This window comes from Anopheles ziemanni, chromosome 2 (genome assembly GCF_943734765.1).
Source record: "Anopheles ziemanni chromosome 2, idAnoZiCoDA_A2_x.2, whole genome shotgun sequence".
Lineage (NCBI taxonomy): Eukaryota > Metazoa > Arthropoda > Insecta > Diptera > Culicidae > Anopheles > Anopheles ziemanni.
The window spans coordinates 90088942-90108032 of record NC_080705.1 but is presented as its reverse complement, the minus strand read 5'-3'; the positions used below and the strand labels follow the sequence as shown (position 1 = coordinate 90108032).

The window sequence follows — 19091 nt, the reverse complement described above, 5'->3', positions numbered from 1 at the left end:
TCATTAGGTTTCAACTCATCTCACTCTCTCGTTTCGTTTTGCGCACGGCAAAAGCAAAACGAAGTGAAATAAGTAAAGTCAATTTGCATAATTTGCGTCTGGGCAAATTGTGCTTTAACACTCTGACGGCCGGCTACATCTATAGATGTAATGGCTCCGTTTCATTTTGCATCCGATCACATCATTTTGGTGTGCTGTCAACGCTGTCACCAGACACGCACCACAGACTTCTGAATGTAAACAAATATCAAATGGAAAGTAAACAAATTCCACAGGGTGCGTTGCTCGTTCGTTCGTAAAATCTAATAAAGATTGAAAAAGAATGATCAAACAGGGCGGCCAGAAACGGAGGAACTAGTGCAAACGCGCCGGTCGCAAAGCGTTGTGACACCGTGAATTGTGCGGCCGTCAAAGTGTTAATAATAACGTCATCGAAGTGCACAGCTTTTACTCCGTGCTCCATGTGTGCGTGTGTGTTGGTGTTCCGCTCGTCCTTCCAGCGGGAAACGGTTTATCAAAGCGCGTACTTCACCGATCGGTTCTACAACGGTACAATTACGTCCAAATTACGTTCCATTTTGTTGGCGGGAAATGCTGCGTTTAACGTAGCTCGGTGGAAAATGTCGCCCTTGTGTCGACCACTCCGAGTAAAACCTCGGCCTGCCTCACCTCTTGTTTCCATTTAAGGTTTTCTAGGCTGGAAGACTTGGTTGGGAATGGAAAATACGGGAAGCTGTAGGTTAATTTTTGACGATGGAAGAATGCTGTCAACCTGTCTCCCGTTTCGCTGCTTCTGGAGGACGACCAAAACCAAAAGTGAGAAAGCGTCTTGCCTAAACATAAGGCCGGTAATGACCGGGTTGTCGCAGTTTAAATTATGCCGTCGGACAAACACCTTCCACTGGAGACGGTATGCTACGGCGTGTTCGAGGTTGTGGGATGTTCTTGTGCAAACTCAATTACAGTACAATGTAGCATTTTTTGCTATCCTCCCTCGATGTACTTTCCGTTGGACCAACATTCCGGAGCGTTCAAAAATCTTCCCAAATCGATCCAATTTTGTCACTTTGCCGAAGATCATGGACACTTTTCTGATGCGACAAGCAGAGGAGCACTCAACATCTCCAACGCTCATCTTTCCATCAGAAACCGGTGAAGCACAAGAAGTGAACGTAATGAAACAGAAAGGCAATAGTGATCGCTTGTTGACCGGTTATTGATGAGGCGGAAAGATGCGATCCCCCTCGGAAGGAGAATTTCGGACCGACCGAGCCTCACAGTGCCATCCATTAAAGGATCGATGGTGGTTTCAGGCACTTAGCTTCCCGCTTTGTTTCGGTGGGGCTTCTTCCCAGCAGGTTGGTAGGAAAATGTGTGTGTGTGTGTCTGCGTTCTGGCTTCTCATGTTCTTCCTAAGTGAGTCCATTTTCGTCGAGGTTTCGATGCTCTGATTTAAGGCCCTCCTTCTTCCTTTCTAAAAAAGATACATCATACTACACGCCGCATCCGTCGTCATGCTTCGGGTCTGGCTGGGAAGATGCCCTTCCCCTCCACCCATACCCGCTGCAGGCAATCGCGCCTCCGGTGTCAACGCGTATTTGAGAGATTCGGTAAAAGAAGCTCATTTTTAATGAGCTGCCATTTTGCCTCCTTTTTTTCGCCACCGCACGAACCGTTCCACCATCTTGTTTCAACGCACAGCCGGGTGGAAAAAGAAGAAAGGAATAAGCGTGAAAACTGGTCCTTCGGTCGTCGACGTTTTCGCTTTTCCGTCCACCGAAGTTTGAGGTTCTGGGGTGTTCCTTCCCGCGAGAGATGCACGGGAGCGCAGGATATAATGCATCTTAACGTTCTTCGTCGTCCCAAAGGGAAGGAAAGTTTGGCCCCGGGCGCAGGTGCCACCTCCAAACCACACACAACTCCCCCCACCCTCGCCCCAACGATGCAGGCGCAGGGCGAGGTCTTTGTCGTGTCTTGTCGTTTATAAATATTTACATCTCTTCTCCCCCTCACGAAATGGACGGACGGGCGAGACACCAGAGGGGGGGGAGGTTCTGGAGGCATCCTTCCATTTGGTATCTTTGGTTCCAGCTGCTGTGTGTTGCTGTTGCTACTGGAATCTGTTCTGCTGGCACCGGGAAATGCGCTGTTATTTTCTTCTTCTCGGAAGTGTCTCGGGGAAATGTTATTTTCCATGTTCTTCCCTCAACTTGGGATTCTTTTCTTCGATAGAAGCAGGACAAGGGATATAGCGCGATTTTTAAATGATTTTCTCCCGGAGACGGCGGCATTCGCTTTGTCTTGGCCTTTGCTGGGACAGTACATTGATTAATAGATATTAATTAAAATGGCTACCTAACGCTGGTCTCTGTTTTCCATTCTCTCTTCCAGACTTATCAATCCTAAAGGGTGCCATCTACACACTCTCTCTCCTACACACAAACACACTAGCGTCAAGATGACTGAAACCACCGAAGCCCCAGTCGTTGCGCCGACCGCCGAAACCAAGACACCGTCGCCCACGACCGAGACGGCCGTCGTCACGCCGGCGGAGAACGGGCACGCCGAGGGCGGCGACGCGAAGGTGGCCGCTGGCGAGACCGCCACCGGCGACGAACAGTCCGCGGCCGCCACCAACGGCGGCACGACGCCGGACGAGAAGGCCAAGGCCGAGGAGAAGAAGGAGGACCCACCGAAGGAGATGCGCGCCGTCGTGCTGACCGGGTTCGGGGGCTTCAAGAACGTGAAGATCCTGAAGAAGCCCGAACCGGCGCCCCAGGCCGGCGAGGTGCTGATCCGCGTCAAGGCATGGTAAGTCACCGCCACGAGATGGACCTTCGTTAATTAAGGATCCTTTGTCGGCGGCTATCTCCTCGGGCATCGGTTTTCGGGATGTGGAAGATTTTTCTCCATCGGGCGAGAGAAAGAATAATGTGCGACACTTCGCTGCCGGTTTCTACTCCGAAGGTCTGGGACTCACCTTATCGTCTTCCATCGATCTACATCGCGCAAAGCGTGAAGTTGATGACTTCGTTTTGTAGTCGTTTTTTTGGCGGGCTTCGCCTTGAAAAGAGCCAGGAGTTTTCGATCGTCGAACGATCGAGATAATTGGTCGCCCCGTAGGCGTGGTTCGATCGATCCGATGTTGAGGTATCGTTCGATCGACTTTCCAGAACATCCAAAGTCGGGTTTTCGGTTGTCGTCCGGTTCCTGGAACCATTATAAGAGTGTTGAACATAAATTGAATTTAGTAGCGATCTCTCAACTAGCGAGTGATGATGCTCAAGTCTGCTCAATCTCATCGAGTATTTGGTTTTTCTCCTCCAATTCTTCGAAGCTAAGCAATTTTTTATTATTTTCGGAACGAAGCAGAACCCATAACCGTAAATCATGTTTTTTAATCACCTGCCGAGCCAGAGCGCTCCTTTGGTGACATTATGCGAACTCTGCGTCTTGAGAGAACCTCTCGTTGCGGCTCGTAAAACCCCGAACTCTTGAAAAAGGCAAAGATCTTTCGTGGCAGCAATGGTGGTGGAATGTGGCCTGGGTAATGCGCTCGAATTTTTACGATGCTCTTTTATGCGTAACGCACATTTATGATTCATGTGGTACGCAGGAAAAGAGCGGTGATAACCCTCCAAACGGCGACCGGGAGTGGGAATTCTGAAGGCGGAAGTTGTATGTATTCTTGTCGGGCGGCTCTAGATTTGGGTAGTTGCTGATTGAGCCCGAAGCCAAAACGTCACTCTCTATCTCTCTCCCTTACACACGACGCATCATACGCCTGATTGGAAAGGATTCTGCATCGGAGCCCTGCCTCGAGAAACCCCGAACAGGATGTGGTGAGATGCGCGCTGGTTTCATACGAAAAGAACGACGTAAAGACGCACGCTAAAGATATGGGTTGACGTGCCAGGGAGTGGAAAGGCATAAGAGGTTCAGGCCGCGGGCGAGGCCGGTATGTTCCCCATTCGCCACATGCAGAACAACATGCAGACCGTGGCAGCAACACGTGTAGTGCACATGTGTGGCGAACGGTTGGTTCTCTTTGCCTGCTTCGGGCGCAGAATTTCGTTTTCGAGCTGTGTGAGAATATAGAATATTCGTGTTTTTCTTTCCCTCCTCCTTCGGCTGCCATGTACCATGTATGGCTTGGGTATGCGCGCCAGTACCACAGCAAATTGTTGCCCGCTGTTGAAAGTCAAAAGACGCCAGAAACTGGATCTGCTGGCGCTGCTCTGGTGACCGTTGAAGTTAACGACTTTTTCGTCCGCTTTCAAACTGCGGTCCCACAAGGATGTTTTCCGGGCGACTTTTTGGAGCAAATCGACGCTCTGTGCATGGGCTGATATTTGATAAGATACAAATAAAATTGGAAAATAAATATAACCTCGCACTCATTATCAAATTAACGCTTCCCGACGAGCGCACGCAACCCCGACGTGTGGCGGGTAAATCAATCCACCGATCGCGATATCGAATGATTTATGCCATTCCGCTTTTCGAGAACTCATCGACAGATTCCTTGACATGCAAAAGAAGAGCGCAAGTGATCGGTAATCGATCGTTCGAGAGGAGTGTTATTTCTCGTGGTTGGTTTTGACGTTCTCCGGGGGATCGAGAAGCGGTGACTCCCAAGGGCCGATAAGAAGCAAAGTTGGTTGGGGAAAGAATGCACTCAGTTTATTCGCATTTCTTGAACTTTTTTTAGTCACCAGTGTTCATCCCTTGCTCGCCTTGTGCCCCATAATGATAGGCTTGTATGATCAGGCTGCGCTTTGGAAGTGACAGAGTCTGTCAGAAGAGGCATGTCGACGAGCATATGGGCGACGTCGGAACCGGGAGGATTTCTGTTTTCTTTTGACAGATGGAACGAAATGCGAACCGAAATGCGAAGAATTATGTTTCCGAAAGTGATCTTCGACCCGCCCTCATCATACGGAGCTTGAAGAGAAGGTGATGTGTGCGATGATAATAGTGCAGCGGGCATGCATATTTTTAAACCTTTCTGTTTTCGTTCCTTTTTCTTGCTTCTTTTACCCTTTCTTTTCGCGTGTTCTGAATTTTTGGCGGAATCTTTTCCTCTTTCGTCGCCGGAAAACATCCGAAGACCGACGACACAAGATGCCGAGGGATAAGATTAGAGTCGCTCCGCCTCATGCGGCTGAAGTTGTCAGGATTGTCGTCCATCATGGAACAGATTGATTTCCACCCCATACTTTTGGTCCGTCACGTGGCTCTCGATGGTTGACGACCGAAATTGTTTCCACCGAACCACACGAACCTCTTCTGTCAAGTGCGTGGAATTGATATTGGAAGATTTTGACAAACGTAACTTTATTGGCTTACAAGCGTGTGGCGTAACTCGCAGGGCTTCTACTGATACCTTACCTTGAGAAGTGGTTGAAATTCAAATACCAGTTACTTAGTTAAATTTTCCTCTACTCACTTCACGCTTCACGACTATTTACGATGATACTCACTTTATTACCCCTTAAGAGAATGGGGTTGTTCTCGCTTTTCAAACGAAAATGTATCAAACATTGTTTCCTCCACTGCTTGTTTACACACTTTCGAGTACGCCTGAAAGTGAAAGTGAAAAAAGCGATTCGTTATGGCATTTGGAAAAGCCCGATCGGCACAAGTGCGGTGACGTATGTGATTTTGGGATTTTTCTTTATTATTCCTAAGCTACGATAGCGTGTACAACAAACGTGATCGTGCTCCTTATATGGACATTTTGAAATTATTGCCGCGGCGTCGTCGATGCGGCAATGTTGCTTCATGATTCACGTCCACCGCCCGGCGTTTCCGATGATAAACTTCACCGTAGGCCGACGGTTAGAGGTTCACATGTTGAAAGAAAATAAAAATATATAACTCAGTCAGCGTTGAACCCAATTTCGTTTATCTCTCCTTCCGGCGAATGCAACCCTCTGGCCCGTGCGGTTGTGATTTTCGACGGAATTGTATGCCTCACCCGTGCACCGAATGCTTCTTCTTCGTCGAGGGGGTTGTGAATCATTGATTAGACACCGATTAGTGACAACACCTAGAGAGGAGGGGGAGGGAAAGCGATCGATAGGCATTTTTTTGTAGGCAAAACACTCCACCAGACGGCGACGGCCACTTGCACTTGCACTTGCTGTTGTTAGTGCAGGCTGGTGTATTACTAAGGCTAAATTCCGGGAAGCGTCAGACACGCGAGTAGTCTGCAGTTGCAGCTGCGTACAACTGCGCCATTGTGCATTGTTGATGGCTGGCACCGATGATACTAGACAAACATGCACACACACAGCCCCGCTAGAACTTCCCCAGCAAATGTTGAATCGACGTCCTTCTTCCCACTCCGCACCGTCATCTGAGTAATCCATCAAGATGATGTACGAATTTGTCTTGGACTCGAAATAAATCACTGCAAAGAGGGGCTGGATACAAGAAGGAAGCCATCGTCAAGTGGGGCGGTGTTATTGTGTTGTTGTGCAACAGTGATTAGAAGTCGCCAGTACTCGACCCTCGTCCCGCCTATGTTTGACGACATAAGCATGAAGTGAATGAAGCACCACTTGCACAGTCGAAGGACGGTTAGTCAGCGCTAGTTATTAATATTCCGTGCAGCTGTGCCTCCGACTCCGCAGGCTGTATGATATGATGACGGGTTCGCTTAAACGCGTTTGGCCGTGACTTTGGAATGGTAGGAATGCGGCATATCTCCTTTTCGCGATTCTTTGTTTTGAAGTCGAAGAATTGCGACTATTTTTGGGGAAGCTGTTTATAACCACGAAACGATATCATTCGCTGGCTGAGGAGTGGGTGTAGAAACTCATTGCTATATCTTCAGCGGGACCTCAAACGAATAATTCTCGTCGGGGAACTATAGAGTTTCGTTGGCGTTGTCCAGAACGACCTCACATATGTCCATGGACTTGATGTAGGAGCTGAAGTTCCTGCAGACTTATGTCCATTAGTTAATCCTTTGCATCAAACGCATCTCGGATCTGGCAGACAGCTTGAGCTTGTGCTCTCGTTTGGAGTTCTTTATTCAGTAACAAATGCGGCCAGCTTGCTTGCCAGGTCCGGATAAACCTACCGGCATATCCACCGGAGGCGAGAGACATTAACCTTCGTCCCCTATCCCCCTAGGATCCCGCAGCTACAGAGGGCGCAAACCGTTTCTTTCACACAACTCGGTGCTGCGGGATGGTGTAATTGAATCAAATCAATCAATTATCTCCCGACTGGCTCTAATAGAGGAGCCAGATTGGATTACCATCAACAGCTTGAGAAGTGAGCAAGATTATAAGCTCGCCTTTGCCATCCGTGTGTGTGCGTCACTGTGGAAGCTATGTGGAGGCTTAGTGTCGCCTCTCTTTGATACAGTGCTTCGTCGAGACCGCCATTCGGAACGCCTATCAGCAGCCCTCCTTCACATTGGGTTGTTGTTTTTTTAGACTCACTAGATTCATCTGGAAAGCGAATAGTGGTGCTGGCGATGGTGGTGGCTCTGCATCCATTCACACAGCCTCTTGCGCAGTGCGCGATGCAGTTTTTGTTGTTCCGTCTGCGGCCATTCCGCCGGACGATAGAGGAAGGCGGCGTTCATAATCAGCGACGGATTTCGTCACACTTCGGAGGCAATAGACTTTCCTAGCTGGCTACCATTTGGTGATTCACCAAGTCTATGATAAGGCGGCAGTGATTTTTTCTTGGAAGGTCGGTGGTGGTGGGGTATGAGGTATGCGGAGGGATGAGGGAACTGATAAGTAAATGCTGCTTTGCACTATGAAGCTCACTCCACGGAGGAAAGAGTGTATTGCGACGTGGAGTTTTAAATAGATTTAAATCGGCTAAACAGTGATGAAGCCGTTAAAAAGCGTATGAGTGTGTTCTAGCACCTAATCATTTCCATTGCCTATGGAATACTCTGAAAACACTACAAAATAGTATTTTTACGTACCTTGTTTGTACTTCTCAGCCAATTGATGTATTTTTCTAGCGTAAATTTATCTTTCAGACTGCGCTATTAAGTATTGAGGAAGCTGAAATTGTTATCGAAACAGGAAAAGAGACTTGAAATAACGGTTCAAAGATTTATGGTAGTTGGTAGCGAAGGGTTTTTTCCTTCTTCTGTTTGTTTTTCAAACGATCTCCCGTGGATCCTGCTTGGTGGTGCCTAGGACTCCTAGGACTTGGGACCCTTCATTTCGGCCAGTTAAGCCTGTACTTCCTGACAACCCAAGATGGCTCCGTTGCCCTTTGTGTGGCCTTTTATTACCCACACCCAGGGCAGGGGAAGGCGCAGAGTGTCGAGTGTGATATTTGAGACCTAGCTTCGTGGCTGCATGGTGGTGTAGCATTTGTTTTTCAACTCCATGGAGATGGAGAGAGGGACCGTCATCGGCGAACATGATGTATTGTTCCTTCCTAGCCATGGTAGGCTACAAAGATCCGGTACGGTTTCGGTATGACATCCCAGAGCAATACGACTCCTCCTCCGGTGGGACTAAGCGAAACACATTTGGGAATGTGTCCACGAAGAGGAGCCGCTTATGTGGGTTTGATTTGATTAATTATTTATCGTGCAATTGATGATAAACCATGCGGTGTTGCGGTTCGGTTTTCGGTTGGAGGGGAGGGTAAAGGGAAAGAAAAAAACGATCACCCGTCGAAAGGGAAGGAAAGCCACAAATTTATTATAAGGCAAATCGTCGTATCCCATATCTCCTTTCTTTAGTTGTGGCAGTGGTGACAATCTATACAGGGCAGGAAAAAAAACCCTCCTAGTACCAACCTCTTCTATTTTCCACCGTTGCAAGTTTTTCTCTGCTGGGTTAACTCCAGGGCGAGACCATGCAACGAACTTCTCTAACACATCCAATGCGGCGTCAAAGTCATTAACGGATCCTTGGCCCTAGACGGAACCCCGGCCCATTAGCCGGTCGGAAGAAGTCGTATCACGTTCTTCGAGAAGGATTTGTTTCTTTTTCCTCCTCCTTTCGTCACATTGCCTCTTCTAATGGGTACGGGTTGGAAGCAACAGGGCATTTGTCGCGGCATTTCTTCACACGGTGGTGTGGTGATAATGCTGATCCGATGAGGATGATAATAAATAATAATAATGATCGGTACGCCCGGGCGGTGAATGTTTGATACCACCGGAATCCGATTTCATCCTTTTGCCATTAATCCTTCCTGTGCTGCGGGGCGTGATTGTGACTTTCTGTTCCAGCTTCCTATCGTGTGGGGTACCCGAGTATATATTGCTTGTTGAAACATTTGGTTTAATTTGACTCGGGTAGGCGCTTTAATGGGGGTTCATGAAAAAACGACCACGAGCGTAAACTAAACAATTATTGGGTTTATTTTTATTTTTAGAAATAAATTTGTTATTTCTTTTGTTGTACCAGAGTGCAGAGTGGTCAAGAAGAGCATGAAAGGAATATTTGAAATGTGATTGTACCAATCACGAGTTGATTGCTGGTGCTTAGTGTTTCTGTTTTTTATACGAAGATTTGGCAATGAGTTAGATTGCGAAAGGAAATGAACTTTTTTTTCACTCTGCCAACGGGTTCGATAAATCATAAGGGTGCTTAGCCTTATCTAAGTTTTTAATGTTTTTTGTGTGTGTCTTCCGTTAGCTATTGCTAGCTATAGCTACTGCTGTGTGACTGATAGAATGTGGTTATCGCATCATTTGTATAATACGGCGAATTTCAAGTTCGTTTGCAATGGGCTAGATTTTAATTTATACACTTTCAATTTTTTGTTCTGGTGTCTTTTTAAGGTTTCCAATCTTTTACAAACCCTTTTGCTTCAGGGGGGTTACAGAAAATAACTCAACAGTAACAGTGTTATCTTAAAAAAAAAGAAAAAAAAACGGATGTAGGCGTTTGGGTTCATGTTCGCTTGCTATTTTTGCCCGCAAGGGATCATAAAACTCGGTTAAATGAGGTTAAACCGAGGATGGGTTACCATTTTACGCTGTTCTGTTTCTATTGCTTCGCCGGAGTTCGGGTTAGGTCAAACGATCCAAACGCGCATTGTTTGGCGCGGAAAAGCCCGCAAGGAAAATCGGAAAGGCCAGCATAAAAAGTAATCGCTAGACGGGAGGGCAGCAACATCATTGTGTCCGGTTTTCTTGGTCCTTTTTTTGGGCACCCCCCCTCTCCTACCTCGGGTTTCCCCATGGTTGCGTCTGCCGGTGGTAATTTAATTATATCGATCTCTGGGGAGGCGACGACGCCCCGTTTGGGAGGGGTTTTCCCGAAAGGGTGTGAATCGGGTGTGTGCGATGGCATGCCGGCTAAATTTCGTCTAGTCTATGTCCAACACATAACGGTTGATTGCAACATTGTGTTTGTGTGCTCGCTTCTCCCCCGGGGCACTCGTATGGCTTTTTGGAAGAAATCTAAGGGTCGGGGGGGGAAATTATTAGATTCTCCTCCAGACATAACACGGACACAGCAGAACTTTGTTGGGCTGAGGAAAGGAAGGAAGCATTTTCCGTCGGCCCCCCCCAACCCTGCTGTCCCGCGGAGAAGGACATTGAGGTCAGGTTCAAGGCCAGTACGTCTCGGTCTGCATCTGATAGGGAATGTAAATTTGTGTCGTCCCGATGGAGAAAAGGTAGCGTCATGGTCTAAGGCAACGTTTTTTTTTACTTAATTTAGTCATGCTACACATATGATCTTCTTTTTCATAATTTCGTCGAAACTCTTCCAATTGTTTGTGCACAAGAAATTACAGAAGCCATTTTCCACGCCATTCCAGAACGCGTACATTTATATTTAGACGCCGGCAAACATTGCCTTACATTCAATGCCCGGATTAGGGTGGGTTTGGCGCATGTCGGCATCAATGATGTAGAACAATTTATTTGTCTCGTTTCGTTTGCCAGTACGTGCGGTTCTGGCATCGTCTTCCGGCTGAACGGTCCGGTGACCAGGAGAGAACACGGGATATATCCTTACCATCACGGATGCCGGAACACCACGGCATCAAAGGAGGAGATCATTCGAAAGGAAGACACATTTTCTAACACATTCGTACACGGAATGTATAATTTTCTCCGAGCGCTTGGAAATGGATTACTCCCATCGAGGCGCTCCGGCGGAAATGGCCTACCATGAGACCAGGACAGAGTCCGTTGTCAGTTGTGTTCGTGTCTTTGTGAAAAAGGATTCGTTTCTGTGCACACGTGCAGACGGACGGATATTTGCGAAGAGTTGCTTTCCTTTCGCTGACTTGGGTTGTCGGGTTGGGGTGGGGTTATTGGCAAATAATTCGACTTTCCATTTCATTTCCCCATGGACGCGTTGGAGCGTATCCGAAATATACATTTTGAAGCGAGTTTTCAAGAACCGATAGTTTTTCAGTCTTGCGACAACTTCTTCTTGAAGGATGATTATTTTCATTCTGTGAAATATGATAGTGGATTGGAAGAAGGCTTTTCTAAAATTATTTCTATGTATGATGCAATTGCTGAAATCGTCATTACAAATGTACCTTCTTCGGTAGAGAAAATACCGATCGTTAATGCTTCGTCATTGCTTTAATTTGATGATTTATTGGACTCATCACATAACCTCCCGTTTGTGATTGATGTTTTTGGGTGCTGTTTGTTTCAAATACACTTTCCCGTCGGCTCTCTGCTTCTTTTCCTTAATTTCTTCCACTGTTTCCGGACCCTGACCTCGCCCGCGGCGGAACAATTTTCCATCGTTAACGAAGCGGTTACGCACGGGCCTTCGTCGTCGTGTCGCCCGCGAGCGAGCAGAAGAAGGTAACCCGCACACGCAGGAGGTTGGCCAGTCAGCCGCGATGCGCCGTGCCTGCCGAAAGAGGCTGAGGAAAGCGTTGTATATACGATGGTGGAGAAATTTTCCGACCAACAGCAATAACAAGGCACGCTTCTGCCCGCTAACGGTATTGTTTGCAGGCGGCGGGTGAGTTTTCACTTTCCATCGGCGGCCAAAATGTGCGCGCACACAGACACACACACGCTTGCTCGCCCCGCATCCGAATGCGCGAGGAGGTGTTGACGATCGTACGGGGAGAAAAGATGTGAAAATCATCCTCCATTCTTCTGCTGCTCTCTCCGCGGGAGTTCCTAGAGGCCCGAAGAGTAGCATAACATTTTTCACGCTCCGCTGTGCAACAACTTTTCCGTTTCCAACTTCGACACAACTAGGCTAGAGGAGAGGAAAGCAAACAAAAAAAAAAAAATCAGTTAGCAGTTCGTTTTCAAATTTTCTTCGCGAAAACTACGCGCGCTTGCACTGGAAAATTAAACCTCGCTACATTCCGGTACGGCAGCCAACGTCAAGCAAACCAGTCTTCGTCTACAATGTTGCCGGCGAGTTTTCCGTTTTTCAGTCGGAATATAGGCAACAAATGTGAGTGGTACACTTACTTCCATCTCTTGCTTCAGGTTCTAGCAATGTTTCAATTCGTACCGAGGACTTGCTGGCTGCGCTGTTGAAGGTTGCCTAAGGACATCGCCAACAAGCAGAGCGCCTCCATTTGCTTCTTCTACCTCTTCTGTAGCATTTAGGTAGATCCACTAAAAAGGCATTCCCAGCTGCGGCTCTTTGGAAGACTGTAGGCAGCATGAGCATGTTTGCAGTCATGAATTATGAATTTCTATGTTGCGTTTCACAAATTACCATTTGCCACCGACGGGGAATGCTGTTTTGAAGATTTGCGCAAAACTATGTTTTTCTTAAAACAAGTTGGAGTAGTGTTGGCAGTTGAACAAGCTAGGATTATATTGTAGAAATGTACTTTTGTCTTCTGAATTGTTGATGTTAATTATATTTCGATTTATATTTTGAATATCTTCCTGAACCTAAGAAATAAGTAATTAAGAACCTGTTTTTAACAGGTTCAATTTAATGAAAATGTTTCGCTCGTTTGTCATTCCTTGAAATGACTGCTGGTGACGTCGATGAATAAAACCTGATATGAAAGTTGAATATCACTATTTTCGGTACGGAAAACATTTACATTCTTTATAAACCATAAAGCACACTTTAATAAAAGATCGCTGAATACCATTTTCCCAGTCATAACGCCTCGCCATAATTAGACACCGGTTGACCGGACTGATAACTGAATTAGCCCATCATTAGCGAAACGTGGTTCTGATAATTGGCGCCTCGAGTGGCAAAAATTAAGTGTAACTAAATTATGCATTCCATCGGAGCTTATTTATCGAGTTACCACGATCGGTGGGTGGAGTGGATGGGGATCTCCGCAAAGAGATCTCCTCCAACACCGAGCAGTGGAGAGTTGACTTCGATTCCGAAGAGCAATCAACTTAGCACTTGACCGAGAGTTTTATGAATCACAAATTCGGTTTTAATAAAACGGAAGGAAGTCCACCGCATAAGTGGGAGGATGATTTCAACAATGCAACAATTTAAGTACCACTTCCACTGGCAACGTTTGGCTCCCCGTTGTTTATTCATTCGGCGCACGTATGAGAAGGCAAGTGGAAGATGAAAAGAATTCATTGAGTCACCTTTGTCATGTTGACTCGGGCGTCAGAAATTCTCCATTTGTTCTCTTCCTGTGATGAAATCGTATCATATCAATTTTCTTCGTATTAATTTATGTGTCACCTTATGGGAAAGATAGTTAGTCATTGATATATGGTGGTGTGTCATAAGATTAGCGAATTTCTTATCACGTTAGACTGTTGGTGAATCGTTTGAATGATGTTATCCGATTGCATCGTATCAAAGTCATAATTGTTTTTTCCTGCCATGACGGTGAACCTTTGTCTAGGTAACACATTTTGATATATCACCTTTCTCTCACTTTTGGGAAAAACAGGCTCGCCTCTTGAGTGACCGGGAAAAGCGATGAATAACCTTCTTATCTATTTCGTGCTGCTTTCTTTTCACGAACATCCATACTGCACTAATGAAACGTTGTGCCTTACGACCTGGGACCTGTCTAGTTCTGGTTGGACCGTGCGATATCGTGTATCGTTGACGAGTTGAGATAAGCTTGATTTCTTGCACGACGTGAAACTATCTGTCTTTTAGCGGTACCGATAGCGTTTGGTCTTTTTGTTTCGTTTCGAGTTTCCTTCCAGCCTGCCGACTCTGATGGAATTTCTCTTTGTGCAGATTAGAACACGGCCCTAACTTCTGAGTGTTTCAAGAGGAATGAAGGCCGTAGCAGCACGCACGGTATGTGGGAAAAGTTTTTCCACCGCTCCGCTAATTTCTCTCGTGGAAATGTTGGAAAAAGGGCGCCCCAGACCTGAGACCCCTACGCCAGGTTTTCGTAATTGGTTCGCCACGGTAATAAAGTTAATGTGCTGCTGGCAGGAAGGGCACGCGCACGACGATGGTCGTGCAAGGATAACGGGTAGTAGACCAAAGTCATTTTGGGAAAAGAAAGAGCAAAGTGGAAGGAATGAAACATAACCTTTTTTGGTATTTAACTTTCGGCAGCGGAAAGAAACGTCTCGATGTCGTGGTTTTGTTTCGACTTTTTCTCTTGCTTCACATGTCGGCACGCTATGGAATACAGACTTACGAAGAGTTTAGTTGCAGAATTTTCTCATTTTCTTGCTACCACACCTGGTGGTGTTTCATTGTGTCTGGTACAGGATTTTGATTTGAGAAAGGAAATACTCAAATTATTCGCTCTTCCGGTTGTTGGTTCCAATGCTGCAGTATAAATTAAACTGTGGTTATAATTTGCATTTCTGTGAATAGAAAGGCTTGGGAGGTGTTTATACCTTTTATGATGATGAAATACATCACGTCGATTGTTATTTGGTTTCTCAATTTCAAACAAAGATTATATTCCTTAACTCCTCAATCGTTCAAGATTATAGCCCTTTTTGAATACTTGGAATCTTTCAAATATTGCTTCCTCTCGTCTATAACCTTCCCGGAGCCTATCATTGTCCCTCAAAATTAAATGAAAATCTTTTTAGGAAGCGGCTGCATAGGAAATGAGTATGAATGATTGAGACTGAATGCCCAAACCGGAAATCTTTCATCTCTTAGATTAAGAACTGTGAACTGTTGTGCGATATCATCGGTGACCGGAAACGATGTCAAACCCGTGGGAGGTCTCGAAAAATTTGATAAGATACATGGGCAAGGGCATTGTGGAAAAATAAAACCAACCGGAATATGTAAAGAAGACGACCAGTCCATTCCCCCTGGGTATGTGGTAGCACTTCCTTTAGGAAAGGGAGGACGCGGCGAAGGGAGGATCCTATTACGCCAGATTACACTCTTCCACGGCTTTCAGATCCCGAGTCCTGTGGGACGAACACAGAGGTCTCTAGAGAGGGATACTGCTCTTTTGCGATACTTCCGGACCACACCACCAACCCTTGGTCATTCCGGGGCAGAGAGATTTCTTTCTTTCCGTTTTCATTTGGCCAAGTTTTTTTAGTTACCGAGTCTTCAGAAGACAGCATGTTTGTGGCGTCTCAAGAGTGCCACGGATGTAATGGAAGACCACGTCTCACGTTCGATAGCGAGAGGAAATAATTGAATTAAATTGATTTCTTTCTCTCATTTCCTTTCTGTCAACTGCCGGCTTCCAGTGCTCCTTATCCCTGGCACTAGCAGCCTTATATACGACGGGGTTTGTATGCACATAACTGGGATTCGTGTTGTTTGTCGGCTTATTGTCGTCCGCCCGATAGTGGGCACATTGTGTTGTGTTTGCATTGGCCGCCTTCTTTCTTTCCCATCTTCCGCTCGCCGATCAACGCTGAGTCCTGCCGAATGATAAAAGGCTTCTGCACCTCCAAATGGACCGGGGTATGGAATTCTGGTGGAAGGCAAGGTAGATCGGAAAGTCCTCTCAGCTCGCGGAAACTCTGTCGGCGCTCGTGAACTAATAAATCTCAAGATTATAACATCCTCGAGTGCCGAGTTCCCGAGTCGAGCGCAGGCGTCGTATTCAACATTGGGGAGCTATATGGTCGAAAGCAGACATCCAGCAGCTGGACCACGCGGGAAAGCAAGTGCTCTGAAGAGTGTGCATAAATGCATCGTTTCAGGTCCAATATTGCTTCCTTGCTTCAGATAAACCGTACAAAAACAACCCCTTGGTGGAGAATGGCGTTCTTCGCCATAGTGACATTGGTTGCAGCTGCCGCACATAAACAGCTCTTGAGGTCTTCCGCAGTACAACGATTATTTTCTGCTTTTGTCGCTCTCGGGCAGCACACTGTGGTAGCGTCAAGCCGGAAATATAATTTTCGAGATTTATTCAATTAGCGCGGGATGCTTCGGGAGGGGTTTAACGGTGAAACCAAACGACATACAGTTTACGGACGCAGCTCTATGATTGTGGTGGGAAAAGAACTCCTACGAATCAAAGATGCTTTCAAATTAAAGAAAAGGATTTGCAGAAACAAATATCAATTGGCCTAAACAGATTGGATTTTCCAGGAAATAGTTTTCGTGTTATTGTCCTACTGCTCCTCCGTGCAGCAGGTAGTCGATAAACCCGTTCAGGACACCATATCGTCGTATTGGTTCATGCAAACCACCACCACGTCATTGCTAATCAAGCATATAATTTATGTTACTTTTTTGAGACTTCGAAAAGACCAACGGTTTCCTGTCCCGAAATCGATTATTTGGATTTGATAGAAGAGAAAAAAGATTCGATAATCGATAAATAATTGACCCCCGCACACATTCCAGCGAAAGGTAGAAAATAAAGGATCGTTTCACCTTTAATACGAATACATTTTTTGGTCCCGAACCCGAGGGCGAATGAAAAAAGCAGGATCTACGTTATCGATCCCTAAAATCAGCCTTGTCTACCTCCTACCATTTTAGTTTTTCGGGTCGATGGGGAGGGAGTTTGCAGCACGGAGTGGTAACATCCTCACCTACGAAGGACCCGAAAGTTGTGTTGCGTGTTGAGTCCTGTTTAGCGTTTGTGTAGCAAAGGTGAAGGTTAAATCCGTTTGTTTGTGCCCCGGAACGCGCCCGGCGACACCTACGAAACCTTACGGCCCGATATCAGCCCGGCTAATCGTCCGATCGTGATCGAAAGCTGCCGACAGACAAACAACGTCGGTGTTGGATAGGAGGATCGCGCTCGCGAGTTGGAAAGGGACTGTGAAATCCCTTTCCTAATTCTTTTTCGTGTCTTCCTTTCACATGACATGAAATATATTCGGCAAAGTAAGTTGGCTTGATGGAATGAAACGGAGCGTAAAACGAGAAGAGGACACAATCTAATCTTCAACCCTTAATCCTCTTGACGGCTTCCCGCCGATCCCCGAGAACGAGAAGCCAACGTTTTTTTTTGGGTTGAATGTGGCCTCGTTGGGTTTTTTCATGTGCCATCGTCTGCACATCTTCTTCGTGCCAATTGATCCTTTTTTTTCCACCATTGCGTGGGTTTCCCTTTGTCATGTTTTTCGCTCGAAAGAAAAAAAAAGAAGATCCGTTTGCAAAAAGGCTTTAACCACGGTGGGCTTATTCTGGGGCAGGCTCCTAGCAACAAGTAGATGTCCGTGGCCAACGACAGCAATGCGGAGGATACTGCGACGACGTGGGATTATAATGCTCACTTCCAAATCGTGCCCGAATCGGAATAGAGATGTACGGTATCTGCTCTGGTTTCCTAACGCTCATTCAAGACTAAGCCCTGCTAAGGTCGTACATGACCATCATGAAATATCTCTTCGCCCACCGAGAGTAAGTCTTCGCAATGTAAAGCGTTACGGTGAAGCGAGGATATATGGATACCGAAAAAAGCAACATTTGCTTGATTCATATTCCTATTTCTGAAAGGACCAGACTGGTTGATCCATCGTCCTCGGTTCCTTATGATTCTGTTTACTTTTCGCAGCGAAGCGATATGTTTAGAACTGTAAAAAGAACGAGGAAAGACATCTAGCCAACCAATTTCTTCAATATCCGATCTTGTTTTGCCTACACATGTCTCTACAAACTCACATTTTTTGGTAGAACTATTTACAAAAAGTGGCAAATAGATGCGATAAGCCGATTTCCAGGTATCCACTGGAATAAACGTACGGTGCGAAAGATAAATTGAGGCCCTGAAAGAGGGACCATTGTAGGAAGGATCCATCTAAGTTGGAGCTTGCGATTTGGAAATATATCCACGACAATAAAAAGCTTTGTTGCGGTTCGTTTGAGTGATGATTATGCTCCAATGGATCCAATATTCGATGGATTTCGGGTAAATATTTTACGAGTCGCATCGGATTTCGATGCTGACTGATGATGATTTATGTTGTTTTTATATTTATCGGGAACAACGGATGAATTGTTGCGTTGCGGTTTTAATATTTTTTTATTTTCCTTTTCTGAGGCTTCACTTTACAGTCTATGCTAACCATTCAAAGCAATGGAATAGCCACAGTTCCATCGAAGGATTTTTCACTCACAACATATCCAAACATTTTATTACTCCATCAAGGGGGAATGTGTTTCTCTTTCCATCGCAAATGTGCTACCGAAGCGTGATTGCATATAATATTTCTCTGTAACAAATTGGCTAAAGCCTCCACATTATGGCCTTTTATTGCGTGTAACATTTGTTCCAAACCCCTTTTTTAACGTTTGCGTCTCCCGTACACTTCGGTGCGTGCTTGGGAATCTCTTAGGTAAGGTTTTTTTTTATGTGGCTAGGGTTCGGGGTCGTCCTTTCGAGTCCTTTCACCTTTCTCTGTGGGATTTAAATTAATTTCAGCACCTCCGGTGCTCTAGACGGTTGAAATTGTGTGTTTCTGGCTGCCTGTCAAGGACCTTTCGATGTTTGTCTAACTAAATGGTTCGGTTTTTTTTTCGACATTGTTCATGAATTCTTGTGTGCCAATTTGATTGGCATTACGTAGTGCGCGAAATTGTTGACCTTGTTACGTTTATTAGAAAATAGTCTTGCAATGCCGTTTTCATCGGTTTAACGAACATTGGAAAACATACGCCAACCGAGAGACTCTGACGGGGATGTTGGAATTTCAATAGCAAATTCCTTCCCAGGAGAGATCGTTAGCTCTGGTGCTGTGTACCCCACCTGACGGCATCAAGTGGTGTGATGTAGATGGAAGATAATGTCTT

General features: G+C 46.0%; 1 protein-coding gene across 1 annotated transcript in view; it reads left to right on the top strand.

Moving 5' to 3' along the window:
- Positions 1-19091, top strand: part of LOC131282637 (synaptic vesicle membrane protein VAT-1 homolog-like) — a 55786-nt gene that overhangs the window by 13830 nt on the left and 22865 nt on the right. Inside the window, exon 2 of the mRNA XM_058312157.1 lies at positions 2392-2811. Coding sequence (XP_058168140.1) covers positions 2459-2811 — 353 coding nt within the window. The 5' untranslated portion in view covers positions 2392-2458. The remainder of the gene's footprint in view (positions 1-2391; positions 2812-19091) is intronic.